The sequence below is a fragment of the Hevea brasiliensis genome, chromosome 7 (assembly GCF_030052815.1).
Source record: "Hevea brasiliensis isolate MT/VB/25A 57/8 chromosome 7, ASM3005281v1, whole genome shotgun sequence".
NCBI classification, from domain to species: domain Eukaryota; kingdom Viridiplantae; phylum Streptophyta; class Magnoliopsida; order Malpighiales; family Euphorbiaceae; genus Hevea; species Hevea brasiliensis.
In genome coordinates, this window is record NC_079499.1 from 48,544,514 (window position 1) to 48,567,662 (window position 23,149).

The 23,149-nt window shown below is 32.4% G+C and overlaps 1 protein-coding gene across 1 annotated transcript; it reads left to right on the forward strand.

Moving 5' to 3' along the window:
• The first annotated feature begins 16,389 nt into the window (after positions 1-16,389).
• Positions 16,390-17,717, forward strand: LOC110670058 (transcription factor MYB4). Its single transcript, XM_021831991.2, has 3 exons — positions 16,390-16,683; positions 16,816-16,945; positions 17,043-17,717. The coding sequence occupies exons 1-3, from the start codon at positions 16,551-16,553 to the stop codon at positions 17,590-17,592; spliced, it is 813 nt and encodes a 270-aa protein (XP_021687683.2). The 5' UTR covers positions 16,390-16,550; the 3' UTR covers positions 17,593-17,717.
• The last annotated feature ends 5,432 nt before the right edge of the window (positions 17,718-23,149 follow it).

The window sequence follows — 23,149 nt, forward strand, 5'->3', positions numbered from 1 at the left end:
TATTAAATAATAATATATTATTAATAATTTTTATTTTTTAAAAAATAGCATATTTTATTTTTTAAAAAATAGCATATTTTATTTTTATAACTACTATAAAAATGGTAATAATTCTTTAAAATAAAATTAATAAGAAAAAGTTAAACAAATATCAAATTTATTAAAAAAATAAAATTATAATGAAAACACTCAATTTTACATGTAGATTCGGTCATTCTCTCGTAGGGCTTGGTTCCAATGTATGACAATTAAAATATTTCTCCATTGACTATTCCAAAACGTTTTGGAATTCGAGAAAAATAAATTTTTTGGGGCCCACTTGGCGTGTGAAACCACGTACCTCTAAATTAATTATTTTTTTTTATACATAATTTCACGACAGCTATTTATTATTAAAATATTACACCATTATCTTTTTCAAGCCGTCGGTATTTCCATCATTTCCTGGTCTAATTATTGATGACATCAGCAGAATGATGTCACTCTTTGCATCCACGTGGTTACAATCCTTGTATAATTCATTAATTCTTTGTCCCACATCAGTCTTCACGAGGAGCAGATTAGAAAAAGGAAAATAATTAAATGAAACAAGTCAAGGTCCTCAACAATTAGGTTTTATTGTATTTTATTTTTTTACTTTTTATTTTTTCTAATCTTTATTTCAAATAATTATAATAATATTAAGATAAATATTTGAGAGTCGTATTTTCAATCATAATTACAATAATAATATTTCATAATTTAAACATCTTGTTTTTAATTTATACTAATTTAATTTCTTTACTATTATTTTATCAATAAACTAATCCCTCAATATTTTTTTTTTATTTTTTAACTTTATTTTAATTTTTCATTTTATAAATTAATTTACTAATTATATGTTAACAATAAATATAATTACAAGGTTTCTCAAGGATCAAATAAATTAATACTTTATTTCATTATTAATTTTCAATTGAAAATTTAAATTTTTATATCTAAGCAATATATCATAATTATTTAAATATTAAAAATGTTAAAATTAATTTGAGAAACACTTCAATAACTTGTCTCAACCAAACACTTTCATTTAATTTATATTATATCAAACAATTATCACATTTATCATCATCATAAATATCACTATATGCAAACAATATTAATACGTAACAATTTTTATATGAGATGATTAAGCATTTACACTAGGGGTGATCAATATTCGATTCAAATTGAATAAACTGAATCGAATCATCTTAATTCGATAATTCATGTCATTTTTTAAAATAATTCAGATTGGTTTGATTTTATATTATAAAAATTTCGGTTATTTCGGTTCGGTTCAATTTTGAAAAGAAAAAATCAATTAAATCAAACCGAACTAAATAGTAATTTTATATATCCAAATCGAACTGATTTTTGAATTAATTTATTTTTGTAGAGAATTTAGGAATTATATGTAATTATGTATATATTTAATTATTTATTTTTGTGGAGAATTTAGGAATTATATGTAATTTCATTGATTAATGGTTATTAGATTCAAACCAAAATCAAAATTAGATCAAATAACTTAAAATCAAGTTTAAATTAAAAAATCAATTAAAAATTAAAACCGATCGGTTTAACTGAATTGAATCGAAATAGAGCGATTTAGTTCTATTCGATTTTCATCCATTTCAATTCGATTCGATTTCTAAAATATGTGATTCAATTTTTATAATTTAATTCAATTCGATTTAGTTTAGTTCGATTTAAACCGAATGCTCGCTCCTACTTTACACTATTGTCACATGAGATTTTTCGTAAATATGTATAATTTTGCATATAAAATTCTCGTACGAGTATATTTAGTGAAATTATCATACAGGTTACTTCTAGAAATCTTGCAAGAACAACTACTTTTTTCCATATATAACAATTTTAATAAATTCAGTCTTAATAAAGTACTGAGCAGAAGAAACCATGTCTTGATGAATAAGAATCTAATAATTCTAATAATACTATAACTTTTGTAAAACATATTAATCCCACAGACTTTATTTTTATTTTAGATTTACAAAACATAAAATGAAGATTAGAGGTAAGTAATATATTTCTTCTTAAAATATATTTAAATAAGTAAAGTGATCACACCTAATTTTAATCAACGTATATCAACACAAACTTATAACCAACCGATTAATTGCAATCTATATAAAATAAAGCATTTTTGGACAATAACTTTTAAGGTAAACCTAATTAAAATAATATGCTCTACACTTGCCTCTTTAAGAGGATTCTGTATATCAGAAATATCTTTGTTTTGACATCAAGGTGCGACGGTCCCGTTATCACATGTATAATGAACAAAAGGGCACAGCCAGAGAGTATCTATGGAGAGGGAAGAGGCATAGCATGAGTTCATTATATGTGTGGTAAGGGCTCCCGGCTTATCTTGGTATCAGAGCCTGGTTATGTTTGTATTATACATACTTCACTGGTGTAGGAGAGAAATCTTCAAACTCTGGTATTTCTCTTAATTTCTGAATCACTGTTTTCTGCCATCTTCTCTGATCTTGGTATATCGGCTGGAAACTAGTAACTGCTTGATTCCTTCCTAGAAGGTAGAGCGATCTCTAGTAACAACGCCACGTACCAAACATGGCTTGTTAAACACCTAACCCTGTTTCTGAAACTCATCTTCAGACCCCTTCCCCCTCTGAGATTGTTAATCTCACCTCTTCTCTTTCTTTCTCTTCACCACTCCGCAGAACACTATCCTCCAGAATTGATAATCTTGTAGAAATATCTACTCTACCTGAAGATGCTCAGGTTGGAGAGTCACTCTTACCTCTTCTCAGTCCTTATAATATCTACAGACGATCTGGATCTCTTACTAGATCTATCAGATCCTTGATTTCTTCCAGAAGATCTTTGTCAAAAGAATATGTTCAGGCCTCCAGGATGGATCAATGCTCTCTCCAGAGTTCATCTGCTGAACAATACGTAACCCTAGAAATCCCTCCTCAGCTCATCCCCAGATGGAGACAAGAAGGGTTTTCTCATCTTCACTTTGGAGCTGTTCGACTTATCCTCAGTCTACATGGACGACGAGGACTTCCAGTAACAGCGAGAGTATCACTCCTCGATACAAGGTTTTTACAGTATGAACATGCAGTGATAGGGACATGTCTTACCACTTTGCATACAGGAAGTGTGGTATTGACGTTTTTCCCTAACTACAATCTTTCCCTTAGAGATCCACATCTCAGCACTGCTTTAAAAGTCCAAATCCAACTCACAAGTGCAGCCCAAGTCACATCTTCCATGATAGCTACGTTACACCACTAGATTATCTACAGGCTGCAAGATCATGCAGTAGATCTATCTCAGCCATCTGTATCAAATGATGCTCTGCTTGTGCTAGCAGACACTGAAACCACTCCAACAATTGTTCAGATACCTAGGCAACTGCCTAGAAATGAGCTTGAACAGCTCATCCCAAAGGATTGGTTAACCAACTACGAAAGGCTCCATTCAACATCCCAACCAATCCAGATCACAGAATCTTCTTTCAGAAGGAATCCTGACGGAACAGTACAGACTTCCTTCCAGCCACCACGGCATTCTACAGGATCCTTGCCTGTATTCCAGACCATGATGGTCCAGCCATTAGAAAAGGAGCAAGATGACTATCCCATTGGAGCAGTAACACCAGATAATCATTACATCTATCCTCAGAAAATAGATGGTCACTGCCCCTGGGATTTCCCAGGTTCTGGAGCATGCGACGAAGATTGTGACTGTCGTGACAATTACTGGGAAAATGAATATGATCATCCACTGTCTGACAAAAATTGGAGAAAGCTCACCAAAAAAACAAGAAGAGCCTCTTGCAAATCACAACAAGTTCTCAGAAGAGACTATCCAGATAGTAGCCTATGGATCGGTATCCATGAGGAAACCAAGCAGAAGAAGCCTCTTCCTATCTATGAGCTTGCCCTTGAGATCATCAGAAAGGAAGGAAAGAAACTACCCTCTCTCAAGCCAGTTTCTTCCCCTCCTCCTGCACTTCCTCTGGTACAACCCTGCATGATGTTCTCACCTGCCTCTAATGAGGCAGATTTTCCTCCATTAGCACAACAGACAGACTAGCAGACCAAAATCTCCACCAGACCTTTCATTCACTCAACTAAGGTTGATAGTGAAGGTCAGACAACCCCGATCACTCAAGCTGAAGAAGTTTTGAACTGGCAAACCAAGAATGCTACTGTCCAGAATAAGGCACTACAGCGTATTGATTCAAAGATTGACCAGGTCCTCACCAGGACTCAGCATGTTGATCAAAAGATTGACTCCTTCACTGCTTTTGCCCAAAACATGTACAAAGACCTACAAAGCAGAATTACCCAGCTTGATAGAGATCTGAAGGCTTTGATCCAACAACGGAGATTTGGTGCAGAATTCAACCAAAAGGAACAGGAGATACGAAGGCTAAAGAAACAGTTGGCCCAAGTTGAGGCAGACTTGCATAAGCCCACAGAAGCTCCGGTTTCTTACAGCCCATTCAGCCCTTTCTCTGCTCAAACAACTCCTAATCCTTTTCTTCCTACTTCTGAACCTGCTTACTCCCTTTTTGGACCTTTTAACTATTCATATGAACCACCTCAAACATACCACCCATCTCCTTTGTTCAAACCTACTCAAACACCTGCCAGACATGAGCCAAAGAGTCCATCTTCCTCTGAAGAATCTCATCCTCCAAAAAGGAAAATTGATAAAGGGAAGGACAAAATATATCCTGATCCTCCTCCTCAGCATATGGTGTCCATATCCTCTGAGCCAGAGCTAGAAGAAGATTCTTCTGATGACTCGTCTGATGATAGTGAGGACGGACGAATGGATATCACGACACTGCTCATGGCTGATCCTCAGCCAACTGCCTCCCATATAGGTCCTTCACCAACCACAGATTCTACCAGTGGTACTACAGGCCCTACAGGGCCTCCTCAAGACCCCCATGTTGAGATCCCTGATGATGAACCAATTCTAGATTTTGGACTACCAGGCGCTCCACAATAGGCCAGGCCCAGTTCAGGCCCATGGTTCACCTTAGATGATGTTCCCCCATCAAAATGGAGAGATCGCCTTGCAGAATTTAAAGCTTGGCTTGATGTCCAAATGCTCCGGGAAAGTGCTGACTCCCACTCTATACTCAGAGAATTCATCTCTCGAACTGTTGGTACGTTGCAAGATTGGTTTTCCTCCATTGGAGAATATCAAAAAGCTCAATTTTGCCACCTGACTCCCTTACAAGCAGTCAATGCTCTCTTTGCTGAGTTTCTCGGAGATGCATCCTTATATAGCAAGCAGTTAAGACAAGAGTTCTTTGATATGCGTTGCTGTTCTTTAAAAAGGTCAGACATTGAAAGACACTACCAGCGCATGACTCAACGCTATTATCTGCTTAATGGTTATAATGATGTCAACCTCAGGCATACCTATATTGCCTCTTTACCAGAAGCATTACAACCAGAACTCCACAGAAGTATTGCTGCTACCAGAAGAGCAATGAATGCTATAACTATAGGGGAAATCCATCAAATGACTCTGGCCTGTCTAGACAAAATGTGCGAACAACAGAAATTGTTCAAAGATATCATTGACAACAACAAAGCTTTGAAGAATGTATGTCAGAAGTCTCACCTTGCCATTAAATGCAAGGAAAAGAACTGTGAATGCAAGCCAAAGAAGAAAGCACATTACAAGAAGCATCCCTCTGGGTTCAAACCCCCTTTCAAACAAAAGAAAGGAAGAAGGTCAGTCAGATACTTTCGAAGGAAAAGAACGGGTACAAAAAAGTCTGACAGGTACTATATGGCAATCGGTCATTATGCAAGAATCGCCCAAAAAACCCCAATAAGGCGGTTAAGCTATTACAACACATACAGCAGGCTTCTCACATCTCCCTGGAGCATGATGATGTTGAATCCCTATTCTCTGAACAGGATGAGCCCGATGAAGATACAGTTTTTGCCCTTGGGATAGGCGCTGGATTAGAAGAAGATACAGTTTGGCCACTGTCTGTGTACAGGAGATGGTGGGTCAGCGTTTTGAATGGCATCTCGTGACTCTGTGTCCATCGGATCCTGGGAATCTTGCCACATGGGATGGGTCCAGTCAATAGGCTCATCAGTGAGAGACTGGATGGGACCAAGTGATGTACAATTCACATGGGGAGGTACCAGACAATAATAGCTGTTGATTTCACAAAGATATTCAGCTAGTTGTTTTCTCAAGGGTCCCATGGCTTCCTTGTCAATGATTGACCCCTCGTAAGTTCTCCACTCGTATTCAGTATTCTGGGTCCAGAGGAGTCCATCGGGCCTTCTAGAGAAAGGCCTGTGAAAAATGAACATGGTTCTAATGTTGGGCTGAGTAGCGATGGGCCTTTCTTCTATTCCATGGGTGTCTATGATGTGCTTCAGACTGTAGCGCCATGCTGATATGGGCTTGAACCATTCCAGGAATCTGGATAGAAGAGTTCTGTTGGTGTTGTTCATAACATATTGATACAGGGCCATGAGTGGGAATTCTATCCCTGTAGAATAGAGAGTAACCATGCACCAGAGGAGCCATAGTTCTTCCAGGATGAGTTCTCTGCCAGGGTGGATACTGAAACAGGTGAGGAAAGGGTTGTCAGGGATAAAGACAGTCGTGGAGGGGAGTAATCCCCTTAGGGTGTTTCTTGCACTCAGGTAGTGAAACAGATGATCCCTTGCGAACTTAGCCATTTTTGTGATAGGCTGGTTTGGTGAGCATCCGGGGGGAAAACTGTCTGGAGTAGGAACTAGGAAATTGTGCATTGGAGAAGGAGTATGTGGAGAGGATGAAGATGATGCCATAAGGATCAAGGGGAGTGTAGAGAAAGATTGGATCAGGTGGAGGGTTTTTGGCCTGGATAGGAGGTCAGGAACCAAATTGTGCTTCCCTTTGATATGCTGGACTGTGAATTTATACTTGGCGAACCAGTCCTTAAGCCTCAGTAATTGTGGTTCAGGAAGAGACTTGTTTCTGAAGTCTAGAACCTTTGGGAAAGATGAGCTGTCCATGACCACAGTGAAATGATGGCCAATTAAATGAAATTCGAATTTCTTTATTCCATTTTTGACAGCTAATATCTTTTTGTAGACTGAATGACAATGTTTCTGAGGCTCTGGGAACTCTCCACTAGCATGTCCGCAGATATGTTTTTCTCCTTGAATCTCTTCGATGAGTACTGCACCCCAGTGGGTGTCACTAGCATCAGTCTGAAGGATGCGGTGTCCAATGCTAGGAATCTTTAGTGGTGGCGGGTTTAAAGCCACTTCTTTTAATTTTTTGATCGCACATGTCCGTTTCTTCCTCCATGGTGGGGCATCCTTTTTAAGCATCTTTGACAGCTGGCAAGTGTGGGCAGCCACATGCGGGATAAACTTCCTGATATAATTAATAATACCAAGGAACTGTTGTATCTGTTTACTATCAAGTCCCTATCAGGAAACTTCAGTAATTCTTCTGCAATATGAGGTCCCGGTTGGTATTTTCCATCCTTGAATTTCATTCCAAGGAAGTCGATGTCAGTTTGGGCCAGTGAGATCTTTTTTTCTGATAGCATAATTCCATAGGAATCCACCAATTGTTGAAATGTGGAGAGGAGTGTCCTATGGGTCGCAACATCTTTGGAGAAGAGAAGGATATCGTCTATATAAATAAGAGCACTATGTAGTATGGGCTCGAATATCCTTGTCATGGCTTTTTGGAAGACTGATGGGGCCGTCTTAAGGCCGAATGGAAGGACTGTCCATTGGTGCTCGGGCCAGAGGGAATGCGTAGCAGTCTTGGGCCTATCAGAGGGGTTAATACCCAGTTGCCAAAAACCAGCCTTAAGATCAAACTTGGAGAAGACATGGGCTTCGTGTAGTTGAGTGAACAAGGCTTCAGGCTTTGGTAATGGGAACTTGTCATCTTGGAGGAAATGATTCAGAGGCTTATAATCTATGACAAGTCTTTTCTTCCCTCTTAGTCGTTCCGATCTTTTTTCAACATAAAAGGCCTGGCAGGCCCATTGGGAGGAAGTGGGTTCTATGAGGCCTTGTTGGAGAAGCTGTCTGCACTCTTCTTGGGCTAGAGCCAAGTCTGTAGGATTCATTCCCGGGTGTGATGCCTTTGTCGGATTGATATCTTCATTGAGTTTGAATGGAAGACTGACAAAGAATTCCGGGTTTTTCCATAGGGGGTGGTGATGGTGAAAGTGTGCATGGGAATCAGCACAGGACCTTAAGAGGAGCTCCTTGTGCTCTTGGAATTCAGCTGAGGCATCAGCCAGAGAATATAACCTTGGGACAGAAGTAAATGGCTGAAAATTCCTCTTATATTTCAATCCTGTGGGGAGGATCTTCAAATGCTTCGCCTGTTGATACAAGTCAAAGCCTATCAGCAGATCCTTGTCAGGAAGATCCGACCCGATGACCCTAGTCCAAAGGATACAAGTGGGGAAGAACTGGATTCCAATTGGATGCTTAGTGATGAGGCTAGTTTTGAAAACATTTCCATCTGCAGCCTTAAAGTATTCTTCATGAGGGACCCAGTATTCTGAGGGTAAGATGGCTGGGTTCATCATGCTTTTGTGAGCCCCGGTATCCAGGAAGCCAATGACACTAATGGGCCGTTCATACTTGCTGGGAAGAATATGAATCGGGACTAATGGAATTGGAATAGTGTCTGGGCCATAGGTGGATTGGGAGGATTGGATATGTTGGGCCAGATAAGACGGGTAATGGGCTTCAGTATCTGAACTGGATTCTTCTGAAGTGAATGAGTAGTCTTCTTCTGATCCAGCGCCTATCCCAAGGGCAAAAACTGTATCTTCATCGGGCTCATCCTGTTCAGAGAACAGGGATTCAACATCATCATGCTCCAGGGAGATGTGGGAAGCCTGCTGTATGTGTTGTAATAGCTTAACCGCCTTATTGGGGTTTTTTGGGCAGTTCTTGGCATAATGACCCCGATTGCCACAGACATAGCACCTGTTAGACTTTTTTGTACCCGTTCTTTTCCTTCGAAAGTATCTGACTGACCTTCTTCCTTCCTTTTTCTTGAAAGGGGGTTTGAACCCAGAGGGATACTTCTTGTAATGTGCTTTCTTCTTTGGCTTGCATTCACAGTTCTTTTCCTTGCATTTAATGGCAAGGTGAGACTTCTGACATACATTCTTCAAAGCTTTGCTGTTGTCAATGATATCTTTGAACAATTTCTGTTGTTCGCACATTTTGTCTAGACAGGCCAGAGTCATTTGATGGATTTCCCCTATAGTTATAGCATTCATTGCTCTTCTGGTAGCAGCAATACTTTTGTGGAGTTCTGACTGTAATGCTTCTGGTAAAGAGGCAATATAGGTATGCCTGAGGTTGACATCATTGTAACCATTAAGCAGATAATAGCGTTGAGTCATGCGCTGGTAGTGTCTTTCAATGTCTGATCTTTTTAAAGAACAGCAACGCATATCAAAGAACTCTTGTCTTAACTGCTTGCTATATAAGGATGCATCTCCGAGAAACTCAACAAAGAGAGCATTGACTGCTTGTAAGGGAGTCAGGTGGCAAAATTGAGCTTTTTGATATTCTCCAATGGAGGAAAATCAATCTTGCAACGTACCAACAGTTCGAGAGATGAATTCTCTGAGTATAGAGTGGGAGTCAGCACTTTCCCGGAGCATTTGGACATCAAGCCAAGCTTTAAATTCTGCAAGGCGATCATCTAAGGTGAACCATGGGCCTGAATTGGGCCTGGCCTGTTGTGGAGCGCCTGGTAGTCCAAAATCTAGAATTGGTTCATCATCAGGGATCTCAACATGGGGGTCTTGAGGAGGCCCTGTAGGGCCTGTAGTACCACAGGTAGAATCTGTGGTTGGTGAAGGAACTGTATGGGAGGCAGTTGGCTGAGGATCAGCCATGAGCAGTGTCGTGATATCCATTCGTCCGTCCTCACTATCATCAGACGAGTCATCAGAAGAATCTTCTTCTAGCTCTTGCTCAGAGGGTATGGACACCATATACTGAGGAGGAGGATCAGGATATATTTTGTCCTTCCCTTTATCAATTTTCCTTTTTGGAGGATGAGATTCTTCAGAGGAAGATGGACTCTTTGGCTCATGTCTGGCAGGTGTTTGAGTAGGTTTGAACAAAGGAGATGGGTGGTATGTTTGAGGTGGTTCATATGAATAGTTGAAAGGTAGAAAAGGGGAGTAAGCAGGTTCAGAAGTAGGAAGAAAAGGATTAGGAGTTGTTTGAGCAGAGAAAGGGCTGAATGGGCTGTAAGAAACCGGAGCTTCTGTGGGCTTATGCAAGTCTGCCTCAACTTGGGCCAACTGTTTCTTTAGCCTTCGTATCTCCTGTTCCTTTTGGTTGAATTCTGCACCAAATCTCCGTTGTTGGATCAAAGCCTTCAGATCTCTATCAAGCTGGGTAATTCTGCTTTGTAGGTCTTTGTACATGTTTTGGGCAAAAGCAGTGAAGGAGTCAATCTTTTGATCAACATGCTGAGTCCTGGTGAGGACCTGGTCAATCTTTGAATCAATACGCTGTAGTGCCTTATTCTGGACAGCAGCATTCTTGGTTTGCCAGTTCAAAACTTCTTCAGCTTGAGTGATCGGGGTTGTCTGACCTTCACTATCAACCTTAGTTGAGTGAATGAAAGGTCTGATGGAGATTTTGGTCTGCTGGTCTGTCTGTTGTGCTAATGGAGGAAAATCTGCTTCATAAGAGGCAGGTGAGAACATCATGCAGGGTTGCACCAGAGGAAGTGCAGGAAGAGGGGAAGAAACTGGCTTGAGAGAGGGTAGTTTCTTTCCTTCCTTTCTGATGATCTCAAGGGCAAGCTCATAGATAGGAAGAGGCTTCTTCTGCTTGGTTTCCTCATGGATACCGATCCATGGGCTACTATCTGGATAGTCTCTTCTGAGAACTTGTTGTGATTTGCAAGAGGCTTTTCTTGTTTTTTTTGTGAGCTTTCTCCAATTTTTGTCAGACAGTGGATGATCATATTCATTTTCCCAGTAATTGTCACGACAGTCACAATCTTCGTCGCATGCTCGAACACAGGAAATCCGAGGCGATGACCATCTATTTTCTGAGGATAGATGTAATGATTATCTGGTGTTACTGCTCCAATGGGATAGTCGTCTTGCTCCTTTTCTAATGGCTAGACCATCATGGTCTGGAATACAGGCAAGGATCCTGTAGAATGCCGTGGTGGCTGGAAGGAAGTCTGTACTGTTCCGTCAGGATTCCTTCTGAAAGAAGATTCTGTGATCTGGATTGGTTGGGATGTTGAATGGAGCCTTTCGTAGTTGGTTAACCAATCCTTTGGGATGAGTTGTTCAAGCTCATTTCTAGGCAGTTGCCTAGGTATCTGAACAATTGTTGGAGTGGTTTCAGTGTCTGCTAGCACAAGCAGAGCATCATTTGATACAGATGGCTGAGATAGATCTACTGCATGATCTTGCAGCCTGTAGATAATCTGGTAGTGTAACGTAGCCATCATGGAAGATGTGACTTGGGCTGCACCTGTGAGTTGGATTTGGACTTTTAAAGCAGTGTTGAGATGTGGATCTCTAAGGGAAAGATTGTAGTTAGGGAAAAACGTCAATACCACACTTCCTGCATGCAAAGTGGTAAGACATGTCCCTATCACTGCATGTTCATACTGTAAAAACCTTGTATCGATGAGTGATACTCTCGCTGTTACTGGAAGTCCTCGTCGTCCATGTAGACTGAGGATAAGTCGAACAGCTCCAAAGTGAAGATGAGAAAACCCTTCTTGTCTCCATCTGGGGATGAGCTGAGGAGGGATTTCTAGGGTTACGTATTATTCAGCAGATGAACTCTGGAGAGAGCATTGATCCATCCTGGAGGCCTGAACATATTCTTTTGACAAAGATCTTCTAGAAGAAATCAAGGATCTGATAGATCTAGTAAGAGATCCAGATCGTCTGTAGATATTATAAGGACTGAGAAGAGGTAAGAGTGACTCTCCAACCTGAGCTTCTTCAGGTAGAGTAGATATTTCTACAAGATTATCAATTCTGGAGGATAGTGTTCTGCGGAGTGGTGAAGAGAAAGAAAGAGAAGAGGTGAGATTAACAATCTCAGAGGGGGAAGGGGTCTGAAGATGAGTTTCAGAAACAGGGTTAGGTGTTTGACAAGCCATGTTTGGTACGTGGCGTTGTGACTAGAGATCGCTCTACCTTCTAGGAAGGAATCAAGCAGTTACTAGTTTCCAGCCGATGTACCAAGATCATAGAAGATGGCAGAAAACAGTGATTCAGAAATTAAGAGAAATACCAGAGTTTGAAGATTTCTCTCCTACACCAGTGAAGTATGTATAATACAAACATAACCAGGCTCTGATACCAAGATAAGCCGGGAGCCCTTACCACACATATAATGAACTCATGCTATGCCTCTTCCCTCTCCATAGGTACTATCTGGCTGTGCCCTTTTGTTCATTATACATGTGATAACGGGACCGTCGCACCTTGATGTCAAAACAAAGATATTTCTGATACACAGGATCCTCTTAAAGAGGCAAGTGTAGAGCATACGTATCTCTGATTATAAGAGTATGATACAAATATTAAGAGAGTGATTTATTACAGATTGATCCGATTAATTTTTAGAGGTTATAAAAATATTTTAATTAAAATGAAAATAATGATACTATTATTTTTACGTTTAATAGCTAATTCAATAATTATTTTATTAAACACTATTTAATTAAATTACTATACAAATAAATGATTAATAATTAATAATTAATATTTAATAATTAATAACTAGTAAAATAATTAATAATTATAAAATAACTAATAATTATTATTAACTAAAATAGTTAACAAATTCTAACACTAAACTCAAACATTAATAAAAGCTTTGAAATTGAGAATCGTACGTTATAAATATGCGTTTATAGCCTCACAGGCCATAGCAGGTATAGCATTTCCACGGAACTGATTAATTTCGACTTTGAAATCGAGAGGCTCATGATGTGCTCAAAGGCCATAGCAAATTCAACTGGCAATTACATAATCAGGCCCTGTTTATGAAAAAAAAGATAATTTAATTATTTTAATATATTAAACGAAAGTAAAAAAAAATTATAATTAAAATATATTAAATTTATAAATAAACAAATAAATAAATAATATTTTTAATTTATTTTAACTAAAAAAACTTTTCAAAAGAATAATTAATAGATCTGGTAGACAAAATTAAAAGAAGTTTCATCGGTTCGCTAGAGCAGCTTGCATTCATATGAAGTCCCACATTGTTCATACTCCGTAAAAAAAAAATTGTTGAATAGAATTGATTTAACTTACCGGGGAAAAAAAAAAAAGAATTGATTTAACTTAATTATAGCAGAAACTGGAAACTTATCTATCACAGTGAAAAATCGGGAGCCTGGTGGGAAAGTGGCCTAAATTCAACATGTGAAAAAAATGGCAAAAATATCTCAAGAGAAAAGTTTCAAAGGTGATGACTTTTTACCAACAAATGTCATCATCATCTAGTGTACCTATACACGTCATAATGCAGCCAAATAATTCCCCATAAATAAATCTGCATGATGTTTATCCAGATTGCTTCAAACATCAGCCATATATATATATATATATATATATTTTTTTTTTTTTTTTCACAACAGAAATAAAGTGAGAACTTAAAAAATTAAAAAGGTAAATATGCAAATTGTCATATAGTAATCTAAAAATTAAAATTTTATAAAAATTTTAATTAATTTTTCTATCAATTTTTTTTACATGAAAGAATTTATGTTTTTTTAATTTAAAAAAATTAATTAAAAAAATAAAAATTAAATATGATTATAAGAGAATTTAATTAAAATTTTCCATCTCCATATTTAAAATCTAGATTATAATAAGAATAAATTCAACTGAATTATTTTTAGCCAATTCTCATAATGAAAGAATTTATTTTTTTTATATAAAAAATTTTATTTAAAAAAAATAAAAATAAATATAATTGTCTGAAAATTAAATTTAATTATTTTCTTATAATTTTTTTTAAAGAAAGTCTAAAGAAAAATGTATGAAAATTTGTTTAAAAAACAAATAAAAAAAATATAGAAATAGCTTCTAGGTTTTTTTTTTAAAACTCTATTCATCATAATATACAGTGAAATTTAATTATTAAATATATAAATTTTATATATTTATCTCTTAAATTTATAATAGATTGAGTCTAAACAACTAAAAAATATTATTAATTAAATTAAAATAGTGTCTAATTAAATTTTATGGACAAATATGACCTTTTTATTTCTACGTTTATAAAAGTTTTAACTTTGGTATTTAAAAGATTTTATTATATGTGAATATTTCAATTATATTCATTATTAATTATTTTATGTAAAATAGGTTTGCTACTACAATAGAGATGCAGACTAAAGAGATGTAGATTTGCCTTTTTTTCTAAGTATGATACAGTTTATTTTATAAAAAATAATTTATATATAAAAAAATACAGTTTATTTTATAAAAAATAATTTATATATAAAAAGTAATTTTTATTAAAATAATTTTTATTATTTAATTATAATATTAAATTATATATTTATTTTATATATTTATATAAATAAATATTTTTATATTTTAATAAAATTATTAAATTTAAAAAATATTTTTTTAAAAAAAGAAATTTATTTTTTTTAAAAATAACTTAATTTTTATTTTAATTAAAAAACATTTTCATTGATCAAACATTTTTTTTATGTTACAAATACTAGAAAATATAAAAAAATATTTTCTTCGTAACAAACGAATGCTAAATTTCTTTTAGAATCTATTTGTTTCACTAAAAATAATTTATATATAAAAAATATTTTTTTTAAAAATATCTTTTATAAAAATATTTTTTATTATTTAATTATAATATTAAATTAATAATATATATTTATTATATATATATATAAATATGTTTACATTTTAAAAAAATTATCAAAATTTATAAAATAAAAAAAAATTAAAAAAATAAAAATTATTTTTTTTAAAATAATATAATTTTTTTTAATTAAAAAAATATTTTTTATTGACTAATTTTTTATAGTATTCCACACATTTAAGATTACCATAAATATAAAAGGGAAATTATGCATAGATTGAAGACCGCTTTAAGACGAATTCATGCCTTTCTAGTCCGTCTTTTTGTTACAACGATCATTCATCATATTGTTCAACGTGTAATGAGAAATTGGTTCTTTTGGATATGTCTTCAGTTTTTATAATAAATTTTGATAATTTATCTTAACTTATTGTTGTAATATTACAATCTCTTAATTTAAAAATATAATATAAAATCTCATTAATTTTTAAATTTTGTACAGTAAAATCCCTCTAACTTACAATTACCAATTTTTCATTTAGACGTTAACCTAAATAGTTTCAGCATAAAACTTAATCAGTATTTCTCTTTTCTCTATCAAGTGATGGGTAAATTAAATCTTTCTCATCTTTGTAAACAGAACAATTTTTCATGTGTAGAAAAAATAATTTTACACTTTGTATAAGAGAGGAGAGAGAAATGTTGACAAGCGCCATGCGAGAGCTGTTCACGTTAGTTTATAATTGAAAAATCAATAATTAAAAGTTAGAGGGATGTTAATATATAAAATTTGAAGTTTATGAGATTTTATTATATTTTAAAATTAAAGAACTATAGTGTTACAACTATATAAATTCAGAGATAATTATTGAAATTTATCCTTAATTTTTAGTATGCCTATTTTACTTCCCCTAACGAATTAATCAAATTCACTAGTTCATCATTATTTTTTTTTTAACAATTGATTGATTAAGATTCAAATTTTTATTAAAAGAAATTGAAATTTTATGATTATAAAGATGATTTCAATTCCATTGACATGAAATTTATTCTCATTATTTATGCAATTATAAATTCTAATAACCTTTTTCCACTTTAAAAATTAAAAAAGAAATTATAACACAGTCTAATGACCTTATGATACTCACATTAAAACAGGTTAAGCTTTTTATTTCTTTTTATAAAGAAAGGGAAAGTGGCTCACAATTGAGACATACATCTATTATTAGGTTAATTTTACAAGAAAACAAAACAGACTAACTGTGGTGATTTTTTGTTTTTTTTTTTTTTTTTTTTAAAAAGCTTCAACTATCCTTTGTATCTATACAGAGATTAGATCACTATTGTTATTAAACAATTTCATGTGACCCGTTAGGAAGTCTCCTTGTTCACTCTACTAAAGGCAATATTAAAATCCTCAAGAGCCATTTTCATGGCACCTTCTCTTGGGCCCTCCTCTTTTTAAAAGAACAGATGAGGGTTACATCCTTGAAGGTCAATGGTTGCTCTCACTATACTTCAAACACGTTTTATTTATTAACTTGGAATCATATAAATGAGAGAGAGATAAGTGAAATTGTTGATTTGAGCTGAGAATTGATCATTACTTGACCTCCTATATTGATCTAGAGAGAGAAAAAGACTTTCAGAGAAATGGTGAGAGCTCCCTACTTCGACAAAAATGGACTCAAGAAAGGTGCTTGGAGTCCTGAAGAAGACTACAAGTTAAGAGCGTATATTATGAGATACGGCCATTGGAACTGGCGTGAACTTCCCAAATATGCAGGTAGAGAACATTATTTACTAGTTGCAGATCTATTTAGGACACGCTTTCTTTGGTTTTCTTCATTATTTTGTCTCTGGTTGATGAGTGAAGGTAGCACAGAAGAGATTCTTATTTGGGTTTTGGATTTTACAGGACTACAAAGATGTGGCAAGAGTTGCAGATTGAGATGGATGAACTACCTTCGTTCGGGTGTAAAACATGGAAACTACTCCAAAGAAGAAGAGGATTTAATCATCAAATTACATAAACAATTAGGAAATAAGTAAGGATTCTTATTTAATTTCATCATCTCATAGACTTGAAATCATAAAATCTCACTTCATTTAAATCTATACCAACAAATTTCTCCTTACTCACAGATGGTCAAGGATAGCTGCACAATTACCGGGAAGAACAGACAATGAGATCAAAAATTACTGGCACACCCATCTGAAGAAACTCACAAAGGAAAGCAATAGTGAACCTGGATTGAAAGAAGATTACTCAATGGAGCAACCAAGTGAAACTTCTCAATGTGAGGTCATCAGCAAGAATGGAGATCTGAAAGTTGAGAAATTTGTCCCAGATACTCCTTCACACGGAATATTGGAAAGCTCTCCATTATCCCCAGAGCCTTCTTCTAGCGAGCTTTCCCACTGGACCTCAGATTCTGCACTGGTTACAGTATCTAGTACAAGTTCAAGTTCAGACTGGATTGCGGAAGATAGCCTCCCTTCATTTGAAACATTTGAAAATACAAGTGAAGATTTCTGGACAAGTGAAGATTTCTGGACCCAACCTTTTGTAGCAGACCAAGATGGCTATAGATTACCAATGCTAGAGGATGGACTTGTATCTTCGTTTTTGACAAGCTATGAAGATAGTATAGATTTGTTCTACCAGGTGATGCAAGAACTTCCAGAAAATTAAATATTTCAGGTTTTTATCTCCCCCAGGATATTGGAAATGTTGTAACTGCCATCGTGCACACTTCAGCTGAAGGAAAAGAATTGAGCAATTTATTCAAGAAATAATCATGAGATAGATTTACTTTTTCTTTTTTGGTAATAAAAGGAAGGTTAAAACAATCTAAATGAAACGAATAAAGGTTAGCTCTACACGAGTCTAGTCCCTAGTAAAACAAACAAAAAATTTCCACAGAATACAGCTAAATCACATATAGAAGAGAAAACGTACATCAAATTTTTATTTAAATTTAATTTTTTATAAATTTAAAATATAAATATATAAAATTTATATATTTAATAAATAAATTTTATTATATATTTTATTTTATATTTATAATAAAATAAATTTAAATAAAAAATTTTTTACACATATTTAATTTTTCATGAACACAATAAATAAATATATATAGGTTTCACCTTTTTGATATATGACTTTCACAAGATTTTTTTTAAAAGAAAAATATTTTTTTATCTAAATTTAAAATATTAAAATATAAAATATATAATAAGATATAAATTTATATAAGAATTTTTTTAAACTCTAAAATATTAAAATATAAGATATTTAATAAATATATAAATTATATATAATATTTATATTTTAAATTTATAGTTAATGAATTTAGGATTTTCTAACGGAGAAAAGCATCTTTATTATTTATTATTTAAGAATTTTTTTAACATTTTGTCTAAAAGATGCTACCTAGCGACAAAGATGCCAAATATGATTAAAGTCATGCAACAATAATTAGGAGCACTTTTTTCTCCCTTCCTTCCAATGAAACCAAATCATTAAAGCAGATATCAAATTGTCAAAATATCTACATTGTAGAAATTTCTTCCTTTCTTTCTTTTTTTTTGGGTATACTCGGTAGGAATTGTTAAAGAAGCTAATAAACTTGGTGTGGAATGTGATTTTTCTTCTTAAACTTAATTTATCATAAATTTAAAATATATAATAAAATTTATAAATTTATAATAAAATTTATTTATTAAATATATAAATATTTTATAATTATATTTTAAATTTATAATAAATATGACTTAAATAAATTTTTTTTTTATAAAATAATTTAAAAGATATAAATGAGTATCGAGTAGGTACGAGTGAAAATCACACTATTAATTTAAATCTATCTCAAATTGAATTAAAATTTATTATCAATTATCTAAATTTTTTTAAATCATATTATTATTATTTAAAAAAAATACTTAAATTCATTTAATATGATATATTTTAATTAATTTCTTAGTTGAACTCAATTTATTATAAATTTAAAATATATAATAAGATTTATTTATTAAATAAATGAATATAGTATAATTATATCTTAAATTCATAATAAATTTAATTTAAATAAAATTTTTTTTATAAAATAAGTTAAAAGGCATAAATAAGGATCGTATTAGATATGAGTAAAAATCACACTATTAATTTAAATCTATCTTAAATTTAATTAAAATTTATTATTAATTATCTGAATTCTTCTTAAATCATATTATTATTATTTAAAAAATACTTAAATTCATTTAATATGATATATTTTAATTAATAATTTATAAAAAATATATTTTTATTAATAATTTATATTTAAAAATATAATAATTTTATAAAATATTTAAAATTTACTTTATTTAAAATAAAAATATAAAATTTTTAAATATTATTATAATATATATATTATATTTAATTAAATAATTATATAAATAAATTTAAATAGTAAATACTTAATATATAAAATTTAAATTCAACCAAATTCATTACAAATGCTATCCTTTAAATTTAAATTCATCCTAAATTCACTTATATATTATGGAACTCAATTTATTAAAATTCAATCAAGCTAAGTATGGACAGAAATTCAACCATTGTCATCTATAAATGTAAATATAAAAGATCTGTATAAAGATAATATATTATAAATTTTAAAGACCAACTTTGTTGCGTGAAAGCTTTATTACCGTATTTGTCCCCTTTAATTGAGACAGCGACGTATTATTATATTAATAAATTACAATTTTCATATTTACCGCTTCCATTTATACATTTCTATCCTTTTGTCACATCGAGGGATGGCAGTTGGTAATGAATTCGTGAAAATTACTTATTTGAATTTGAACTTATTGTTATTCTTGATATTGAAGTTCATTTTAAATTCAAATATTATTACCTAAATAATATTTAAACTTTTTAAATTTATATATTTCAATTAATAACTTATATAAATATATTTTTATTAATAATTTATATTTTAATTCAATAATGATAAATATTTAAATTTTATTTATTTTAAATATATTACATAAAAATTTATAAAATTTATTCTAAAAATATATTTTTTATATTTAAATAATTATTTTTTATAAATAGACTTAAATAATGAATATTTAATATTTAAAATTTAAATTTAATATAAATATTATTTTTTAAATTCAAATTTATCTAAAATTTTATTCCAAATCTATTTTAATAAAATTTGATTGGATTAGGTATTACAAAATAGTCTCCTTTTAGCATTGTACTCATATTTTTCTTTTTCTGAAAAAAAAAAAATTATTACTGACATCATCACTGTAACGTCACAGTCTCTTCACCTGATATTTTCTCCTTTATTTTTTTTAATAAAAAAAGTTTCATTTAGATATATTATATTTTTTAATTAATAATATTAAAATAAAAAATTATATTTTAATAATATGAAATAAAATAAATATTTTAATATTATCTAAGATTAATTTTTTTATACAGAAAAAATAAATAAAAATTTCATTAAATGAAATAAAAATAAAAATAAAAATAAAAATAAACATTAATTTATGGATAAATAATAAAGAAAAAAGCAATAAAAATTTAGGTTAGAAAACCTGCAAAGATACAAAAGGTGCAGACAAACCACGCCTGCAAGTGATTTTCAACAATTTGGTTTTTCCATACAATAGGATTGGAAAGACGATAAAAGAGCGAAAGCAAGAAGATAAGGCTTTGTTCATTAAATTTTTTAACTTTTTTTTTTTAATTTTGATTTTGTATATGCAAACACATGCATTATTTTAAGAATTAGAGTAAAAAAAATTAATATATATATATATATATATAAAGTTTTTTTTTTTCATTTGAAATAATTTACAACAATACATTAATTAGGAATTTAATTTTTGGCAGCTTTCTTAACTAGAAAATACTTAAAAAAACAAATGGACAAATAATAAATACGTTTGACATTAAGATTGAAAATGGATTTTTAAATAATATTTTACATGCAATTGCAGTAAGTAATTTAAAATGATTATTTAATTATTTATAATTTTCTAATTAAAAATTTTGAATTATTTAAAAAAAAAAAATTTAATGACTTAATTATTTTTAAAAAATAAATTTAATGACTTTTTTTGGGTAGAATAAGAGAGGCTACAAATAGAGCTTAAATCTAGCGACAAAAGGAGGAATTATTGGCATCATGAACAAGCGATCTCTGAATTCCATGAGGAGGACCATTGATAGAGTTAGGAACAAGATTGAACAAATTCTGTAAGACAAAAGAGGGACTATGTTATGTAGCAGACCTGTAATGCACTTTGAAACAGAGAAATAGGGAGAGAGGAATAGAAATCAATTGGGTTGAGAAAAGAAATAGAAAGGGGAGAAGATTTAGAGGGAATCGAAGAAGAGATAATTCTTGTATTTGATTCTTGAATGAGTGATTACAGGTACTATTTCTATTTTTAAACTATTGCTTGTTAGTAATTGCTTATATAAGTTATATCTACTCTTCTAAGATATATGTGTAACATCCCTATATTCATTAATTTTGTACATTCTACTATTTCGGTAACTAGTGTCTGTTCAGACAGTCAGGATGTCTAGAATTATGTTTAAATCATATAGAAAAGCTCTAAATAAAAATTAATAGAAATTATATGAAGGTAAAATAAAAATAAGAAAAATAAAATATAATCAGTTAAATGAGCCGAGGTCCTAGCGATGGGTGGCCAAAATGAGAAGTGACTGCGAGCTCAGTTGCTGTACTAATTTCGTGTGAGACCCTGTGACATCCCAGGCTTAGGGATAATTGTGAAGTTAGTGAAAATGTGAAAACCATAGAAAGTAATCAAGAAACATCTCAAATAATTAAATCAGAGTTCAGGAAGCAATCTAGTACTATTGGAAAAACGGATCAGATCGATAAAGGGCAATATGGTCAATTCACCCTTAGAGGTCACTCTTGGCCTAAATGTCCATTAAAATGTAGGAAATTAAAATTATGAAAAATAGATTAAAAGTGAAGAGGTGTATAGAAGAAAGGAAAAAAGGAAAAGAAAATTTAAAAATTTAGTACTTTATGATATCATCAATGACATAATAATAAATTGTAATTTTAATTTACGAAATTATGGGATAATTAACAACTTAAAAAGGGACAAATTAAAAAGAAAAACAAATTTTTGGTCTTCTTTCTCTTGGGTGCCGATTTCACTCTCCTCTCTCTCTCATCTTTCTTTTCCTCCATTGAAGCTCACTTTAAAGCTTTTCTAACCCTAATTTTAGCCATAAATTTATTAGTTCCCTTAGTTAAAAACTTGTGTTTGAGTCTTGGTAAGAAAATTGGAGCAAGAAAGAGAAGGAAAATTGAAGAGTTTGGAAGAGTTGAAGTGATCAATTTGAGGTAAGCAATTCCAAGCTTTTTCTTTTGTGAAATTAAATTGGATTGAAGTTGAATAAGTAAAAATTCTTGGGAAAAATTGAAAAATCATGCATGTTAGGAAGAATTGAATTTTCGGCAGCCAAGGGGAATTGATGTGTTTTAATTCAATTAACCATGTATACAAGCTTCATGGAGTAAGAATAGGTGATTAGTATGATTGAACTGAATGAATGGTGACAATTGGAAATTTAGGGTTCTTGGTGATTAGGGTTTTGGTAGAATTTGGGTATTTTTGTGAATTAATGCCCAATTGACATTATTGATGCTTAAATTGATCAATTGGTGTGCTTATAAGTGTGATTGAATGCATGGAATTGAATTGAAGTGTGAATGTGGTAATGTCCAAATGTGGACAGTTTGACCCTTGCTCATTCACATGGCTATAACTGAAATTATGTTGCTCCAATTAGTGTGAGGCCAATTGGAGATGAAACAACAATTTTTATATAGAAATCTTACCATAAAACTGACCACAAGTTGGTGTAAAATTAGGTTAAATCTGGATTAGGTACTCTGCCCTTGGACAAAACTGACCATATGAAAAGTACTTGTTCAAATTGTCATAACTTTGTGTAGAGAGGTCCAAATGACATGATTTTTGAACCATTGGAAAGCTTAGACATAGTAGAACAACTTTCATGAGGAATATAAACTTAAATTCTGACTATAACCTAGTCAAATTGCTAACCAAAGTTAGGTTGTCAAAACTGCCAAAACCCTAAATTGCCTAGAATTCTAGAATTTGATCAATCCTGCCAGCCTTAGTAAAAATGACATAACGTGAGCTACAAAACTCCAAATGGAGTGATTCAAAAA

Excerpts from the sequence above, each read along its gene's own strand:
- LOC110670058 (XM_021831991.2), top strand. The coding sequence starts at position 16,551 with ATGGTGAGAGCTCCCTACTTCGACAAAAATGGACTCAAGAAAGGTGCT. Across the intron at positions 16,684-16,815 it reads TGAACTTCCCAAATATGCAG|GACTACAAAGATGTGGCAAG; the intron begins GTAGAGAACATT and ends TGGATTTTACAG. Across the intron at positions 16,946-17,042 it reads CATAAACAATTAGGAAATAA|ATGGTCAAGGATAGCTGCAC; the intron begins GTAAGGATTCTT and ends CCTTACTCACAG.